The 16639-nt window shown below is 43.4% G+C and overlaps 1 protein-coding gene across 1 annotated transcript in view; it reads left to right on the top strand.

The window, feature by feature from the left end:
* Positions 1–7979, top strand: part of trabd2b (TraB domain containing 2B) — a 123727-nt gene extending 115748 nt beyond the window's left edge. Inside the window, exons 6-7 of the mRNA XM_080430892.1 lie at positions 6103–6399; positions 7000–7979. Of these exons, the coding sequence (XP_080287018.1) occupies positions 6103–6399; positions 7000–7252 (550 nt within the window). The 3' untranslated portion in view covers positions 7253–7979. The remainder of the gene's footprint in view (positions 1–6102; positions 6400–6999) is intronic.
* The last annotated feature ends 8660 nt before the right edge of the window (positions 7980–16639 follow it).

The raw sequence follows: 16639 nt of genomic DNA, 5'->3' as shown, positions 1-16639 counted from the left end.
TATCTCTCTGCTCTTAGATGGTTGTCTTCTAATGGGCTGAGCAGGGAGTAATGTAATAGCAGAGCCTCCCAGTGAACTGCTCACTGTCCGGTGAAAAGAAACAGATCGATGTCACACGTATTGGCGGAGACACGTGCTCATCTGCACCCTCTTTAACGAACCAACCGGTTGAGGTCAGTAGCATTGACAAGACACTACAGTACTTGGGGGAATTGAGGATTGGCATAACAACTGAATTGGGAGAAAAATGAAAAAAAGCACTTTAGCCAAAATGTCACAAGTCTTCACAACAGTCAGGATGTGTTCCGCTGAGCAAAATGACTAGCATGTAGAATTTAGTGATTTCTAAAACCTAATGCATTACTGTAAAAATCGGCTAACACCTGTAGATGAAGTTTAATCACTGCATACCATGGCCTCTGCTGTATTGCTTGAATTTTTTTACATTACATACAGCAGAAACATTTTGAATACATGTTTGATATGAAAATACCATATGTAAAGCTAAACCACTTGAAACAATGGTTGTTAATGGTTGCAGGTGATTGAAATCACAGTCACGGAGTGGAACGCTTTCTTTTTCACTGCATGTTGCATGGCAAAGTAATCTCAAAAAGAAAGACATACTCAAAGACATACTCAAACTCTGCACTCCGTTTGAAGCAGGTGATCAATCATCTCATTACCTTTTCAAAGTAACTTTCCTGAAACTGCGCTAGGCCGACACCATGACGCATTGGAAACCTGGAGGTGGAGTGTGTTTGTGAGCCAACGTGGCCCCTGATAACTTAATGGTAACATGAGTTGTGAAACAGATCATTTGTGCGTGCAGAGTCGTTGGCAGGCGCAACAACACACACAGTGCACGTGGACATTCATCACACACCCACGCAAGTACACACACGGGCGCACAGCGTATAATATACTGTACGTGTGTGAGCGTGAGCATGTCTGTGTTTTGCACGCACACATTATGTGTGCGTGCACACACAGACATGCGCGCGTGCGTGGGTGTACTAACGCACGGACACACACACAGTCACACACACACACACACAAACCAAATACACCCCCCCCCCGCAGATTTACAGTCGCACATCCGTCTTATTCCCTCTAAAGTCATGATGTTTAACCTCACTAGATTTATTGAAGCGTAGTGGAGATACTATGCAAGCTGTGCTCTGTTACAAATAAAACTCAGCTATGCAGGAATCCTTTGATACCTCCTCAATTCCCTTCCTCCCCTCCCTCCCTCCCTCCCGCCCTCCCTCCCTCCCTCCCCTGCCTACGTCCTCTCCACCGCACTCCCCTCGCCACCGCTGGCTGCCAACAGCCAGCTGCTGAAGGTGGTAGTACCGTCTGTTCTCAGCAACCGCTGGTACTATCTCTCGGTCTCTCTCATACGCACGCACGCACGCACACACACACGCACGCACACACGCACGCGCACACACACGCACACACACAGGGCTGCAATGACTCAGGAGGCTGACTGACCGCTTGGAAACTGCAAGATTCAAATTTCTTATTCCCCGGCTCCTTCTGACTTAGTGTCAAAATGTCCTTGAGGAAGACATTGAATCCTCATTGAGTTGCTCCACTGCTCCTAATAGTGAGCCAGGGTTCATGACTTGAACCCCAGCATCCATATTCTGGGGGTGAACATTAGTTTTGAACTTCCTGAGCTTTGTCTGTTTTTTGGCGGAAGAGATATGGTGTGGATGGAAAACAGCGGTACAAGTACAGAGCCAACTCAGGTCCAGTTTACTATGTCTAAAAGGGCTTAAGTGGTTAAATGCAAAGGAACTGCAAATGTACTGTACGTGGCCAATAGCCCAACAACAACAACAACAACCACAGGAACACACATATAAAAAATATTCTTCCATGGGGATAGGAGAGCTGCAGGCACTAATACACACACACACGTGCGCGCATACACACGCACGTGGGCATACGTGCAGTGTAAGAGCAAATCAGTGCCAAGTAGTGGGAGTGTACACACCACCCACATGCACACACACACACAGCCATACACACCTCACACAGAAGCTTGGCCAGTCTCCTGAAGAGCGAGCACCTATTCACACAATAACACAGCACACCTTCCCTGCTGTGTCCTCTCCCACGCAGTATACACTGTTAGGTTGTGTGTTGGTGCGCGCATGTGCCTAATTATTTCTGTGTGTGCGTGTGTGTGTGTGTATGTGTGTGTGTGTGTGTGTGTGTGTGTGTGTGTGTGTGTGTGTGTGTGTGTGTGTGTGTTCAGCAGTGGTGTAAAGTTACTCAAGTACTGTACTGTAGGTCCTTTTTTACTTTACTGGAGTATTTCCAATTTGCAGTACTTTTACCTCTACTCCACTACATCTCAGAGGCAAATATTATACTTTTACTCAACTACTATTATTTGAAAACTTTAGTTACTTTGTAGATTTTGATTATTATTACAAAACATACATTACCCATTATATACTATATTCTATATACTATATACATTTCGGCCATTTGAAAATAGCAGATCTACATAATGAGTACTATCTACTTTTGGTACTGCAAGTACATTTTGATAGCAATACTTTTGAACTTTTACTCAAGTAAATTTTGAATTCCAGACTTTTACTTGTAAACAGAGTATTTCTACATGGCAGCATCGATACTTTTACTCAAGTAATAAATGGGAGTACTTTTTCCACCACTGGCGTTCAGCTCCCACCTCCTTGGCACAGAGCGGTTCCATTCTCACCCTACGGGACAACACAACCGAGGTGATTCAGGGGCCATGCTGCAGGTTGGCCCCGTAAAACACAATCAACAGCCACTTGAACCGCAGTGAAAAAACAAGGCACAACAAGGGAAATCAAATCACGTTGTAGAAAACCCCCCTCTGTCATAAAACCATCCCCCTTCCATCCATCCACACGTTTTTTTTACAAACTTCCCATTGCAAATTGCAGCCGTAAAACGTAGCCTTCCTCGTTCCCTCTCTGACTGCTGCTGAGCTGTTTGCAGAACTTCAGACCCCAGCCCAGTGGTTCTGGTTTAAAAAGCTGACAAGTGGACTGACTTATTGCGGTCTGAACACACACACACGCACGCGCGCGCGCGCGCGCACACACACACACACACACACACACACACACACACACACACACACACACACACACACACACACACACACACACACACACACACACACACACACACACACACACACACTCGCAGGCACAACTATGCCACAACCACACACACGCACACACACACACGCACACACACACACACGCACACACGCACACACACGCGCACACACACACACACACACACATTCTTGGTTCCATGATACGAGGTGACGTGACATGGGGTGGAAAACACCACAAAATGGCTGAATGAGAGGTGTTTATGAAAGCTGTTAGCCTCAAGCCTGGAGCGCCTCAAAACCGATTGGCAAAGTGTCTCAGCTCTTGCCCGATAGGGTGATTACATGACTGACAGCCAGAGCAGAGTGAGAATAGTTGGGTTTGGCTTTTCTACGGTAGCTCGACCACAGCCTGGAACTGTCATTAGCCTGTCCGAGCCATCCAAACCTGGCCCAGGCTTTCTCTCTCTTTTTTTTCTATTAAAGTAGAAGAGCTGGGTTTGACCATCTGACTTGTGAGGACCTCACAGAACAAGCTAATTACAGAGCTGTGGTACCGGTGAGAATTGCCAGAGGTCTGCTGCAATGTTTTTACAATACTTCTGTTGCAATACAATAATATTGTGGGTTCTAATGTTTTGCAATACACTTAGGGTTGTGATCAGATATTGATTTATTATTCTTTCTCCCTATGAAATACAGGAAAAGCCAGAAATCCCTCAGAAATCCCTCAGGGGCAATAAATGTCAGTTTCATAAATTCTAGTAATGAGTGAAAAACCGCAAATCAATTAAAAAGATGAAATTCAAGCGCTTTCAGAATTACACGCAGTATTTGAAAGGAATGACCAACCACCCCCCATTCAATTAGGAATATAATTTTATAGAGAATCACATGGTTATACAATACCCGCGGGGCTCGGGCTGCAAGAATCAAGTGCTGCTATGACTGACTAACCAGGGATCAGATTGGCCTACTGCAGCGAAATATATTTTCTGATGGGGGAACAACGTTGTTCCCCCATCAGTTCAAGTGAGAGCCGAGAGCGCACGTTCAAACTATAGCTTACCTATGTGGAATCAACGTGCACGTGCTCCCCGTGGCATGTGTGATCATGGATTCCTTATTCATCGACGTGAAAACATGCAATTTAATGTCATTGTCAAGTTGACAATGTCAATGTCTTATTGTAGGCTGCTACAGCTAGGCTAGATTGGAGTATAGCTGACATCTCGCCTACTGTGTTAGAACAGCATTTTATTATTTTTGTCGGATCCATAAAATAGTGGGTGTCGTCTGGGTGCATTTTTATTTTTTATGTCGGCTCCACTCAGATCTTGGAACCAATTTCAGAGGTCCATTAGGGTTTCGGTCCGTCATTTTGAACCCATGTAGAGCTCTATGTGTATAATATATAATCTAATATGTTCATTATTTATTATGACTTCCTTATTACTAAGTTCACTATAGAGTATAAAGCTTGAATTTCCCTTAAATAGAAAGTCTGAAAATGACTTTAACATTTAGCTACAATCTGGTCTTTATCCAGAGCTACTTAGTGCTTATAGTTAGTTAATTAAATTCCGAGGACTCGTTGTCCATTTGGTTACATTGGTGTAGCCTACTCTTCGGAGCTTCACCAAAACTGACAGTGAACGTCATGACGCCACCCACCCGACCCCCCCCCCCCCCCTCATACCGGTGCCGTTGTATTAAATATTATAATACAAATACAAATATCAGTACTTATTTGTGCTTAGTACATATTTGGAATTTCCTCTGGCTGATAATGGGAATAGAACTGTCTCTCTGATCTTATGCCATATAACTATATTTTATGCTATGTCAGCACATTGAGGTACTGTATGCAGTGCACTACATGGCATGTGGTCTGGGGACCTGTTTCATTGTAACATCTCAGTGTTTTTTAAAGGGGAAATGTATATTAGCTTCACTGCAGTTATGCTGAACTCTCCGGACTTCTCACCTGAGTCAGACTTTTGAATGCTTGTATATATTGGTATTAATATTACTATTTGTTCATTTTATTTTATTTTATTTCATACTCCTATTTTGTTATCTTGCCACCACTGCAAATGAGGGACTGTTTCCTGAATGAATGAGCTGTTGACGGGTTAAAGTATGATGTAAGAGTAAAACTGCCACCCTGTGAATATCGCCAATGAGGCAAGGGAGGAGAAAGTGTGCATAATGGAGAAACATGACATAAGACTTGGAATGGGTGAGCCTGGGTGGTCTGCTCCGAGGGGTGATGCTATTTTAGATAACATTGGATGAATAGTAGCTCCAAGGTCTACAGCTACCACAGCGTTGGCCACTGGGTATTTCTGATGCACAGTAAAAGTGTTTACGAGGTCTTCAGGGCCGTTTTCATGTGCACGTTTGAAGTCGGGACCAAAAGGCGAATGTTACACAGTGGTCTGAGAACCACACACAGTGGCACTCACGTGCAGGGTTGAAGTAGAAATGTCTCAGAAGTCTTTTTTTCTGTATTTTATTGAACTGGAAATTCATTGGCAAAAGAGTGCAAGTTTGATATATTTTACAGACACGTCGCTCATTGTTCTGTTTAGGAGACAAGCTGCTTAACCATTATTAACTCATTAAAACCAGGAAAGCATCTGTGTCATTTTAGATTTTAGCGTTGGCTATAAAAAGAAATCTGATCTACAAGCTCACAGCGCGTCACTTACTTCATGCCACGCTGCGAGTGTTTGACACAAACTTCTCTTCTGGGGGTCCCTGGCACAAAAGATTTTCAGATGGTGGTCCGCGGCCAAATTTGGGGGGTCCTTGACATGACAAAGTTTGAGACCTACTGATTTAGAAGGCATTTGTAGAATCGGCCTCAGGTCTTAATGGGTTAAACAAATAAACAAAGTGCTTTTGAGAAAGTCTCTCCACGTGTCCTGACTGTTTATCCATGTCCTTTTGTTCCTTTGTTCCAGAGGTGCAGTGGAAGGAGGGGAGCCCACGGTGGAGACCAGCGACGAGAGCCTCGACACGGACACGTTCACCTATCCTACCGACTGGTTGTCCGGCCCCCCGGAGGAGGTAGAGCTGGACTTTGACGAGCAGGACGGTCTCACCGGCCTGGGAGAGGGAGAGGAGCTGCCCCACATGCTGCTCCCCGACAGCCTGAGCCAGTTGGAGGAGTTCGGTCGACACAAGCGTCCCCGCAAGGCCCACCGTGGCCACGGGAGACCACGCCTCTTCAGTGACCTTTGGGTCCGCATCGGGGACAGGTGAGATGGTCCAACCCAGTGTTATGGTTAATTCACGGCAATGCCTGTAATACACGCCCGTTGGCACAGCTAGGCGTGCTTGTGTGTGTGTGCGTGTGTGTGTGTGTGTGCGCGTGCACGCGCGTGCGTGGTAAAGATAATCAGTTCTACCCAGACCATGGATGTATCCTTGCATATGGACACAAAAGCACTTTTGTCCAATCATTTGTTCAAATACTGTACAATAATTGGTGCATGTTCTGTGCATATAATATTACCTGTTATGCAGGCTAGAAAATATACGTGGAAAATAATATGACCTGATCATCAAAATTCAGGTTCTGTCTAATATCTATAAAGGATCCATCTATACAGAAAGCCAAAGTCCATTATGGTTTTATCATCATGTCAACTCCAGAAATAGCAGATCCTATTTTCACCTCTTAATAAATGTTTTTTTCATTTATTTATAGAAATCGTTTGAATGATTAAATGTAGGAAACGAAAAAGGGGATATTTACTCTCGACCCATAAAAAGTGTTTGGGAAACAGTGGTCTAGAGAGGGTTTATATGGTTAACTCCTTTTAGTCTTATCTGTGGCGTTCTCCTCCTCTCTCCAGCACCACCCCTCCACCCAGCATAAGAATAATCAACGGCTACGTGACGCTGGACCCTCCGCTGACCCACCAAGAGCAGCAGAGGCGAACGGTGCTGCTCTCGGCGGCGCCACAGCTCGCCAGCTCAGCCTCTCCGTCCCCTCCACCTCCCAGCTCCGGCTCAACCCGGCGAGGCCGGAGCTTCGCACACAACGCAGTCACAGTCTCCAGTGTCCTTCTGGCCTGGCTTTTGTCACACATGCTGTTCACGTCCTGACCACACGGTGGAGCTCTCACATAAGACAGACACATTGGACACTGCTGTCTCCATACGCAACAGAACTGTGGAATGTACCCATAAAGACAGAAGCGCACGCCTCTGTGCGCACACCTACAGACGTACGAGAGACACACACACACGTCGCACACACACGCGCACGCGCACACACACGCACGCGCGAGCGCACACACACACACACACACACACACACACACACACACACACACACACACACACACACACACACACACACACACACACACACACACACACACACACACACACACACACACACACACACACACACACACACACAGGAATTGACCAGGTGATTGAATGATGGAATATTATTTCAGTTTAGGAGAAGAATCAAGAATCCATCAGCCTCTGAAACAAGGAATCTTAAAGAGTCTTAAAACCTCATTAAAGTATTATGATAGAAGAAGGATTAAGATATAGCATAATTAAGACGGCTAATTTCAAGAGGTTGCGTGGTCGAATGACCACCAGAATGAAACTGTAATAATGTATATAAAATGATGTTGTTTTTAATGATGAAATAGACCTTACTAATAACTATAACAGATGTAACTCTGTGATGAATGAAATTATGGCGTACAGTGAGACTGGATGAGTGCTGGATGGAAAAAGGGGGTAACAGTAGTCTGTTAATGGTTTTGTAAATTGTGCATTTTGTTCATAAAGAAATATTGTATATTTATTATTTCTGGAGAAGAGTATATTTTCTTGCTTTTTGAAGATAATTAGAGAATAAAACTTTAAAAATGGTCAAGTCTCCCTTGAGATTTCCTTTTGAATATCCAACTGATTGATTAGGTGGTACGTGTATCGAAAAAGCACTGCCCAATCAGAGAAGAGAATACACACATTCACTTCAAGCTAAATTCAATGTTCTGTTCTATTCTGGCCAAATACTATGGTGCTTTTGTCTCACTGTAATTAAGAACCTAAGTGCTGCTGGAAGTACAGAGACATGCAACAGGTAATGAAAACCTGCCATCTACTGGTTAGAAGTAGGAATGGATCATTTGTGCTATAGGGTCAGTCTGTGGAACAGCAGGGGCTTGTTGAGGCTGGCAGGACATGTTGAAGCAAGGATGGTAAACAAAACAAAAGAAGTTACTTAAAGGTGATATTGACAACATTTTATGTACCCAAATAATACAAAGAATATAATAAATACCCAGAGGTTTTCAAATGGTGCAGAACAAATGTATCGCTTTTCCATACCAAAATTATCATGATTGAGAAATAAGTTTGTGCATGTGCACTTTTAAAACCTCTCATTAAACCTATGTAAAAAAAATGCATCTTGCTAATGGATGGTCTTGCTGGGGAAACTTCCTTCATGACTCCAACCCCACCCACTGCTATGATCCACAGATTCATGTGACTTTAGGAGTTTGTATACAAGAGATAAGCACACAGTACAATCACCTGTGTTCCAAGAAACAACCTGAATACAAAGGCAAACATTTATTTAAATTATCTTATGATACCTGAATTCACCTCTGAAGCATCCTCAGGTTGTGCTGGTGTCTGTGGTGTCTAACACTCTTACTTGACCCGAGCAGCAACCAGCGCCGCCTTGTCACCAGCATCAGAAGTTGCATTGAACCCTTCCACAGCACAGAATCCATGGAATCAAACGTAGGTACATATCATCTGCCAGCCAACCTGAGGCCTTTCCTACATCATTGACCCAGATCACTGGGTCAAATCAATGACAACGTCTGAGCCTACGACGTTAAATAAGGGCCCGAATCACAGGCACTGGATATCATCATCATCTGTTTGGAGACCCCCATGCAGGACAGGCTTCAGACACACCTCCTTTGCAGGATATTTGGCTCAGATCTGAACCCATTTGATTTGGCGTCAGGAACCTGTTGCGACCGCATTCCCTTGCTGACTGACGTCGACCCCGAGCAGGGTTCGAACCCACAACCTTCCACATGAAAGGTGTATGCTCTAACCCAGGGGTCTTCAACGTTTTACAGGCCAAGGACCCCTTAGCTGAGAGAGAGATGAAGCAGGGACCCCCCACTACATTGGATTCATATTAAATGTGAATTTTCAGACATTTAACGACTTAAACCCTCGACACTTTGTAAACTTGACCTTTGGCTCTGTACTTGGTCTGCTCTTTTTTCCCTGTAGGCCTACACCAAACCTCTTCGCCGATAATAGCCGATCTACAAGCTCATAAGGCGTCTGTTCTACGACACGTTGTGAGCCTGTAGATCTGCTATTTTTGGCTAATGTTCCCCCCAGAATAGGGATGGGAGGGTTCAAGTGGTTAATGTAAAAAATAAAAATAATAAAGTCCTTATCGCCTGCAGTATCTCTGAGGACCCCCTAGGGGTCCCGGACCCCCTGTTGAAGACCCCTGCTCTAACCGCTACACTGGATATAGTGGCTGCAAATTGCTCATGTGCATTTGGTTTTAATATTCACACACTAGTCCAAATCTAAACAACAATATGAATTATTTTTTTCATATAATTATATGGAAATTACTTAAAATGAGTTTGGAAAAGGAGACCCTACTTGTAGCAGAATGGAATTGCACAGTGGAAGAAGTTGCTGCTTATACATAATGTAATTGACAGTAGGCCTACTTGGTATAATATCGGTCTGTAAATGAATATTGTAAATGTGTAGCATTCAAGCCTCTACTGTAAAAGGTTCAATTAAATTTATATTACATTGAAGTTACCAGGCTGGACTTCCTCCACTCCTGACATCACAAAACTGCACAACTTGATGTTGGAGAGGGGCAGATATAACAGGTGTTCAAACACTTTTTTCCAATGTATGTCTATGAAAATGAATGTCAAATTGAATACATAGGACGGTGCCGCATGGAAACGAGTCCTCAGGACTTGTGTTATCCAAAAGTTTTAGCCCAAGTCTATGACTGTACACTGTTTGCATTTCTGTCAAATAAAGTATTCAATCAATCGAATAGACCAATTATTTGTTTACTAACGTTGAGACTGGACGCACAGGTGATTGTGTCACGCAATCAATTCCCAACCTGTTGTTTTGGGGTGCGCTGGTTTCAGCACACCTCAACCCCCTCTTGTGTGTTGGCTAGTGAGTCGCGTCCTAGCGAGACCTGACAGAATGGATTTCATTGCGTGCAAACTGGTTGCGCGCATAGCCGCATACTGGTTCTTATCAGTGTGACGTCGTCTGTTAAGGGGTCTATAAAAAAAGGGGGGGGAGGGGGACTCTGTTACCCTGGTAATAATAGCCATGGATCACACGACGGTCGTCTGTCACGACCGTCATGGCGAAACATCAACCTGGTGTTTGCACTTTCTCTCTTTTTGGCCCGTACATCTACATAAACGTTCAAATTTCAAATATAAAGTGCTTACGCCATGACCACGGATGTTACAATTATGTACGGGCCCTAAGAAGTACCTGTATTTTCCGTATAGTTGAATTAAAGGCATTTTAATCTTTTCCATAATGCTTGTAACTACGCGACCCTATTGGTTGGGAGGTGTATTGCACTCTAATACGTTATAACTCTATGAGAAAATGGCCACCAATTGAATTAAAATGCTTTTTATTTTTATTATTTTTTAATACGGAAGATTAAGTTATCTTTGAGGGCCCGAAATTTTTTTTAACATCCGTAGCCATGGGATAAGGACTACATATTTGAACTTTTTTATGTGATGTACGGACCAAACATGGAGAAAGTGCAAACACCAGGTTGAAGTTTCGTCATGTTTCAGGGCTACCCTGGTAATTGCACCCAGAGTGTGAGCGTGAGGAGGAAGTGAATCCCTCAGCATGACATCATATGATGCATCCACTGTTGTCGTGTTCAGTTATGATTTTGGCCCGAAACATTTGTGTTGTCGTAGCCTCCAAAGTTGTCGTAAATCACAAATCATACGGAGTCGCAAACATTCCTCCTCCGCTGTTCTGGTTGGAATTATTACCGCTATCACTGCCTAGATCTCCTTTACTGCCTGGCTGGGCCTGATGGTATTTGATTGATTTTTCATTTGAGCTCAATTAAAGGTAGGGTAAGTGATTTTCTTTGGTTAAAATAAGTGTTCTATAGCTCTATATTCTGATAGTAGGCCTACTACTCATTGCTATAAAGAGTGTTTGTTAAGTAACAGGAGTGTCCATGGCTCTCCAGCTCTTTATTAAACAGAAAATGTATTTTCAGGTCGTGACACCTATTTTATCCAGATATAGAGAACTCAGTCAGGAATGGATACAGATGGCCCGGGCGGTCCCGGCCGGGCACCTAGGCTCTAAAGTAGCCTGACAGTGCATCGTGGTTTCGAGTCCCGTTCCCGACGATCTTTACTGCATGTCTCTCCCTAGCCATGGGTCATGTTATGATGACAGTCATGTTTCAGGGCTAGTCTCTCCCGGCCCATCTCTCACCCCCTGTTTCCTGTCCATCTCCACTAATACGACTATACACCATAAATAAAGGCAGGAGCAGGAAAGTGAAATTGGAAGTGATGATGACAAAGAAATAAGCAGACACATTTGGATCTGAAACACTAAAAAAATAAGCTGATAAATGGATGCTCTCTCTTGATTGGCAGAAATATTGTCACCTGAAAATGTATTTTCTGTTTGATAAAGAGCTGGAGAGACAGGGAGACCCCTGTTACTGAACAAACACTCTATGATATCAGAATATAATGCTTTAACCTTGTAACAAAAAAACGTTTTGTTTTAACCAACAATATCACCCTACCTTTTGATCTGAGTTTGATTTTGGGGTGGGTGAATTTTATTTAGATTTTTTTTTTTTTGGACACTGTGACTGATCTGTACGATCCTTGACATTGACATTAGTGTTGCGTGTCTATTGCGTTGGATGCATGGACGGATTATGGGGGCCCAATGGGGTCAGTGCCCAGGGACCCTTGACTACCATGGGGGCGCCCCGTGGGCACGAGGCCCTTCGCCAATTTATTTAATTGTAAATATAAATGTAAAATGTCAAATTCAATTAAATCTACACTGTATACTGTATATGTAAATATGGGTTAATCCTCACATATGTGCATCCCCTTTTTATTATTTTATTTTATACATCTCAGGGTCATTCTAGGAAGAGCCCTCCAGCGGAGTGTCCAGTCATCTTGAACTTCCATCCATCTTCTTAGCGTGCTGCCAGTACTTTCCACCTCTGCAAGTCTGCATCTTTAGTACAGTTCTATAAAGGTAGGTGTGGGATGCCCTCATGACGACCGATAATCGTATGTTGGTTGCCACAGCACAGGTTTGCTGGCTGTGAGCTCCTGGTGTATATGCCAGTGACCGGCCAGTTTCATTCTCCTGGCTGATACATATAGCCTACTGTACAGTACATGCAAATAAATATTATGTGAATACTGTAGGTTATAGACTGTAAATCCTATACGAGAACATGTCTACAGGTGCTTTCTTGGATCATACATGCCTTACCTCATACAGCCCGTTGTTCTGTGTGAGAATGTGTTATCTGTGTAGCTTGGTGTCAGGGCCGGGTGCCCTAAAAGATAATTGGCCCAGGGGCCTCCTTGAGTCTTAATCCGTCCCTGGTTGAATGGGATTGGTCAATTGAATTGGATTATGCAGGCAGTGGCACGGACTATTGAAAGCCAGAGCGTTTGGTTTATTATTATGGGACATTGGAATTGACAGGTGTTGAATTTGAAGATTGATGAATTGTAATGTGCGCTGTTGATGAACTGATTGAATTATGAGTGATTGATTGATTGAATACTTTATTAGAAGTTTGGGGGGCAGTTTAGAATTGCAGCCACCTGTACTCTTTTAGTGTTCATGAACTGAGTTGGGTTTTGTGCTGAAATTCACGTTGGTTGATTTATTGGTTTCTTTTTTGTTTCTCTTAAAATGGTGTGAACTGTGAACAACTGGTCAGTTGTATTTTGGGTTTATTCAATTCATGTGATGAAATCTGAGTTGGTTGAATCTATTGGAGATTTGTGTTCATTTGGTTGGTTTTCATTCTGACTAAAATAAGTACAACTGTCTCAGTATGGTTCATGGGTCATTCATTGTCACCATAAGTCCTTTGTATAGCTACAAACTGAAGTTCAAGTTTAAACAGATGAGGAAGAGCTCGCTATATAAAAAGGAGAAATATTTTTCTCTTGTAGACAATAGACATAGGGCCCTATTCACGGGGGAATTTGAACAAACCACTAATTAGGGATTTCGGACTAGGCAAGAGGCGTTTCCCCGCAAAATTCGGTATTCTATGGCACCCCCCTCACCCGCCAAACACCTGAGCTACCCGTTACATTATGCATAGGTGTGGTTTGGGCGTTACAATGATAAAACCAATCACCGTGCCAGAAGCCATTGCCTTTAAGAGAAGACTGCGCTAGCCGTCATCCCGATCCAATATATGCTCTAGCCTATCTACCTGTCTGCACTGTTGCCTGGTCTGATTATTATAAGCCACATTGGGCTTGTTTTCCTTCTTCTTTTTTTTTTATCCAAATACATTTTTATATTAATTTGTAGCCTATTGTGTTCACAATAAGCTTGTCATATTAGTCAGATCCGGAATAGTATATGAAAGCCATTTAAAATATGTATACTATTGGTACACACTGGCTGCTCCCAAATAATTAATTACATCATGTTGCGACAACGCTCCTACGTGGTACACAGACAAACAGTAGCACATGGGTATAATAAATTGGACAGTTTTAGGAAAGGTCTATAGCCTATGTACTCACGTTGGCTGTTATCGTTCTATTTCCACCGTTCTAATGGATTCCAGGGGTGTGTAAACATCTCTGAAGTTGCTCCATAGTTTCCTCTGAAGTGACGCAGTTAAAGTTAACTTACATCCATATTGTCCCCGTTATCTTTCATCATCCACCTTTGTTCAGTAATCCCGAACAGAGCTAAACTTTAAGTTTACATCAATCAAAGCCTCTCAAACCCAGACACATTGCTGCGATGCGTATGTGCGTCGCCTACCCAAAATAACAGACATACAAGCTATCAACGGCGCTGCGTCATGTCGTGTCGACAGTTACAGATCTGTTATTTTGGACAGCATACGATGAGGCGCGCGCGCGCCACAGAGTAGCCTATCACTAAACCAAAAACATTACATTACGTGGTCAACAACATAGCCTACTAGACATGTAACTTGTTGGGAGCTTTTAATGCAGTGGTTCTCAACCTGTGGGTCGAGACCACAATGGAGCACCCAACGCCTGGCGAGCTTGTAGATCTGCTATTTTCACAATATTTATCTGTGGAACCGAGTCAAACAAAATGGGGGGGTCCCCAGTTCAAATATGGTTATTTTGGGGGGTCATGAACGTAGCGTTTACGCGGGGAATATAATAATAATATAGCAGACTAATATATATAATATAGGCTATAATATAATATTCACCCGCACGTCCCGCAGCGTGGGTTTAATGAGACAGCAGCCAAAATGAAAATCACACTATGATCCGATCATCTTATAAAAAATGTAAGTGCTTAAGATTTTAGCCCAAACCCAACGGGACCCGACCCGGCCCGTCGGCACCGGCTGAGCTGGGTCTACGTTTTTTTTACATCCAAATAAATTCACATATTAATTAATTTGTAGCGTAGGCTATTGTGTTCACAATAAGCAACTTGTCATATTAGTCAGATCCCCAAGAGTATATGAAAGCCATTTAAAATAGTTATATATTCCTACACAGCTGATGCCAAATAATTAATCAACAGGGCAGCGCAACGCTAAAGTAGCCTAGGTCAAATCAATCACTGTCTTGTCATGACGCAGCAGTAGAGAGCTCCCTTTAAAGTTTAAACCATAACATGACATAAATAATGGATCTTCAGAACTTTCTTCATGTCTTTTTCACCTCAAAGTAAATGTTGGATTACTTCTTCAAATGAAAGCACAGGCAGCGGCCAGAAGGTAACATTGTGATTTCTCCATTGCAAAAATGATTACGGTTATTCTATGAAACATATATTTCATAGAATAACCATAATCATTTTTAAAATGGTTATGGGGAAGTGTATATATTTATATAGCCCTATTTGCTCCAAGCTGTTTTTTAAATAAAATATAGACTGTTAGGGTAGAATGACTCCTGTTCTTAACGAATTACCAAGATTTAATGAGAAATAAGGCTTCTTTAGAAAAATGACTGACGGGCTGGGCTGGGTCTAATTTGTCAATTATTAGTCGAGCCAGGCTGAAATATTTAGGGGATATGAAAGCTCTAGTTAGTAGTTTGAAGTGCTCATGTGGCTAGTTGCTTCTTTTTGTTTTCATAGACCTGCGGACTGCGGTTGCTTATTTCTCTCCAAGGCTGGCAACATGGCTCATGGTCCAACGCACAAAGCCATTGTAGTGTCTGTGTGCACTTGACGGGTGATTTTATAAACCAGCGGGTGCTTTTAGAATCCACTATCCCCCCTCCCCAAGCCGTACCCATGTGTGGGTTGAGAATTTCAATGTGGGGGATATAGCAGCAACACGCCCACGGGCGCACCTCCACGCGCAAATAACGGCGTCGGCATAATGGTGACGGGTAGAGCAGGTGCTAGAATAACCTATTGGGGCGGCGCAGGTCCATTATCCCGATTTAACGGGGAATTTTTGGCCTGAGAATGGGGCCCATAGTCTACCTGCCACCCCTAATAGTAATAATAAAAATCAAAAGAAAATCGTGTGTGTGTGTGTGTGTGTGTGTGTGTGTGTGTGTGTGTGTGTGTGTGTGTGTGTGTGTGTGTGTGTGTGTGTGTGTGTGTGTGTGTGTGTGTGTGTGTGTGTGTGTGTGTGTGTGTGTGTGTGTGTGCGTGCGTGCGTGCGTGCGCGCGCGCGCGCGCGTGCGTGCGGTATACATATATAGCACAGAGTGGTTCAGAGCCTGTGTGTCAAAGGTAGCATGTTGTGTCAAAGGTAGAGGTCAAAATAACAGCAGCAGTCACAACATTTGACACTAATGGCTTGATGCACACACACACACACACACACACACACACACACACACACACACACACACACACACACACACACACACACACACACACACACACACACACACACACTGTGTCATCTGATACCATCTAAGTCCCAACCACTGATACAAAGGCTTTTATTTTGAAGGCATAAGATTGTGCATCATGCGTGCATGTGTCGTGTTCATTCAAAAGTAGGTTACTCAAGATAATTGTCCAAAAACACTGTATGTGCTCTGTTGGTGTCTTGGTGAACAGGTATTTACAGCTCTGTTGGCGTCTTGGTGAGCCTCAGGTATTTACAGATGAAGACAGTTCACCTGCCAGTTGGGTCGATGTTCAGAGCTCTGACAGCCGAGTGGCGCCTGGTGA

Source organism: Gymnoscopelus braueri (assembly GCF_963280865.1).
Source record: "Gymnoscopelus braueri genome assembly, chromosome: 6".
Taxonomy (NCBI): Eukaryota; Metazoa; Chordata; class Actinopteri; order Myctophiformes; family Myctophidae; genus Gymnoscopelus; species Gymnoscopelus braueri.
The sequence above is the reverse complement of the archived record's forward strand: the minus strand, read 5'-3'. Positions and strand labels throughout refer to the sequence as shown.